This window comes from Morone saxatilis, unplaced genomic scaffold (genome assembly GCF_004916995.1).
Source record: "Morone saxatilis isolate NCDOM2014 unplaced genomic scaffold, NCSU_SB_2.0 Contig15, whole genome shotgun sequence".
Classification (NCBI taxonomy): domain Eukaryota; kingdom Metazoa; phylum Chordata; class Actinopteri; family Moronidae; genus Morone; species Morone saxatilis.
The window spans coordinates 18,197,667-18,197,884 of record NW_023339707.1 but is presented as its reverse complement, the minus strand read 5'-3'; the positions used below and the strand labels follow the sequence as shown (position 1 = coordinate 18,197,884).

At 43.1% G+C, this 218-nt stretch overlaps 1 protein-coding gene across 1 annotated transcript in view; it reads right to left on the bottom strand.

Annotated features, from left to right (window-relative positions):
- Positions 1-218, bottom strand: part of LOC118324422 (transcription initiation factor TFIID subunit 4-like) — a 14,256-nt gene that overhangs the window by 2,889 nt on the left and 11,149 nt on the right. Inside the window, exon 12 of the mRNA XM_035656761.1 lies at positions 48-178. Coding sequence (XP_035512654.1) covers positions 48-178 — 131 coding nt within the window. The remainder of the gene's footprint in view (positions 1-47; positions 179-218) is intronic.

The following is a 218-nucleotide window of genomic DNA, read 5'->3' as shown; positions in this document are numbered from 1 at the left end:
TGGCAATGGGTCTCACCAGCTCTCAAATTAAAATAAATAATTTTCACCTTGAAGGTGATGTTCTTCTGCTGTGCCACTTGTGACACCTTTTCCAGCAGGTTTTGTAGTCGCTGCTGTGTAGCGTGGGAAATATAGTTGATCACATCTGTGCCCAACTCGCTGACACCAAACTTCTTACCTTCAAAGCAGAAGGAGTGAGGATAAAGATTTAAACAGCG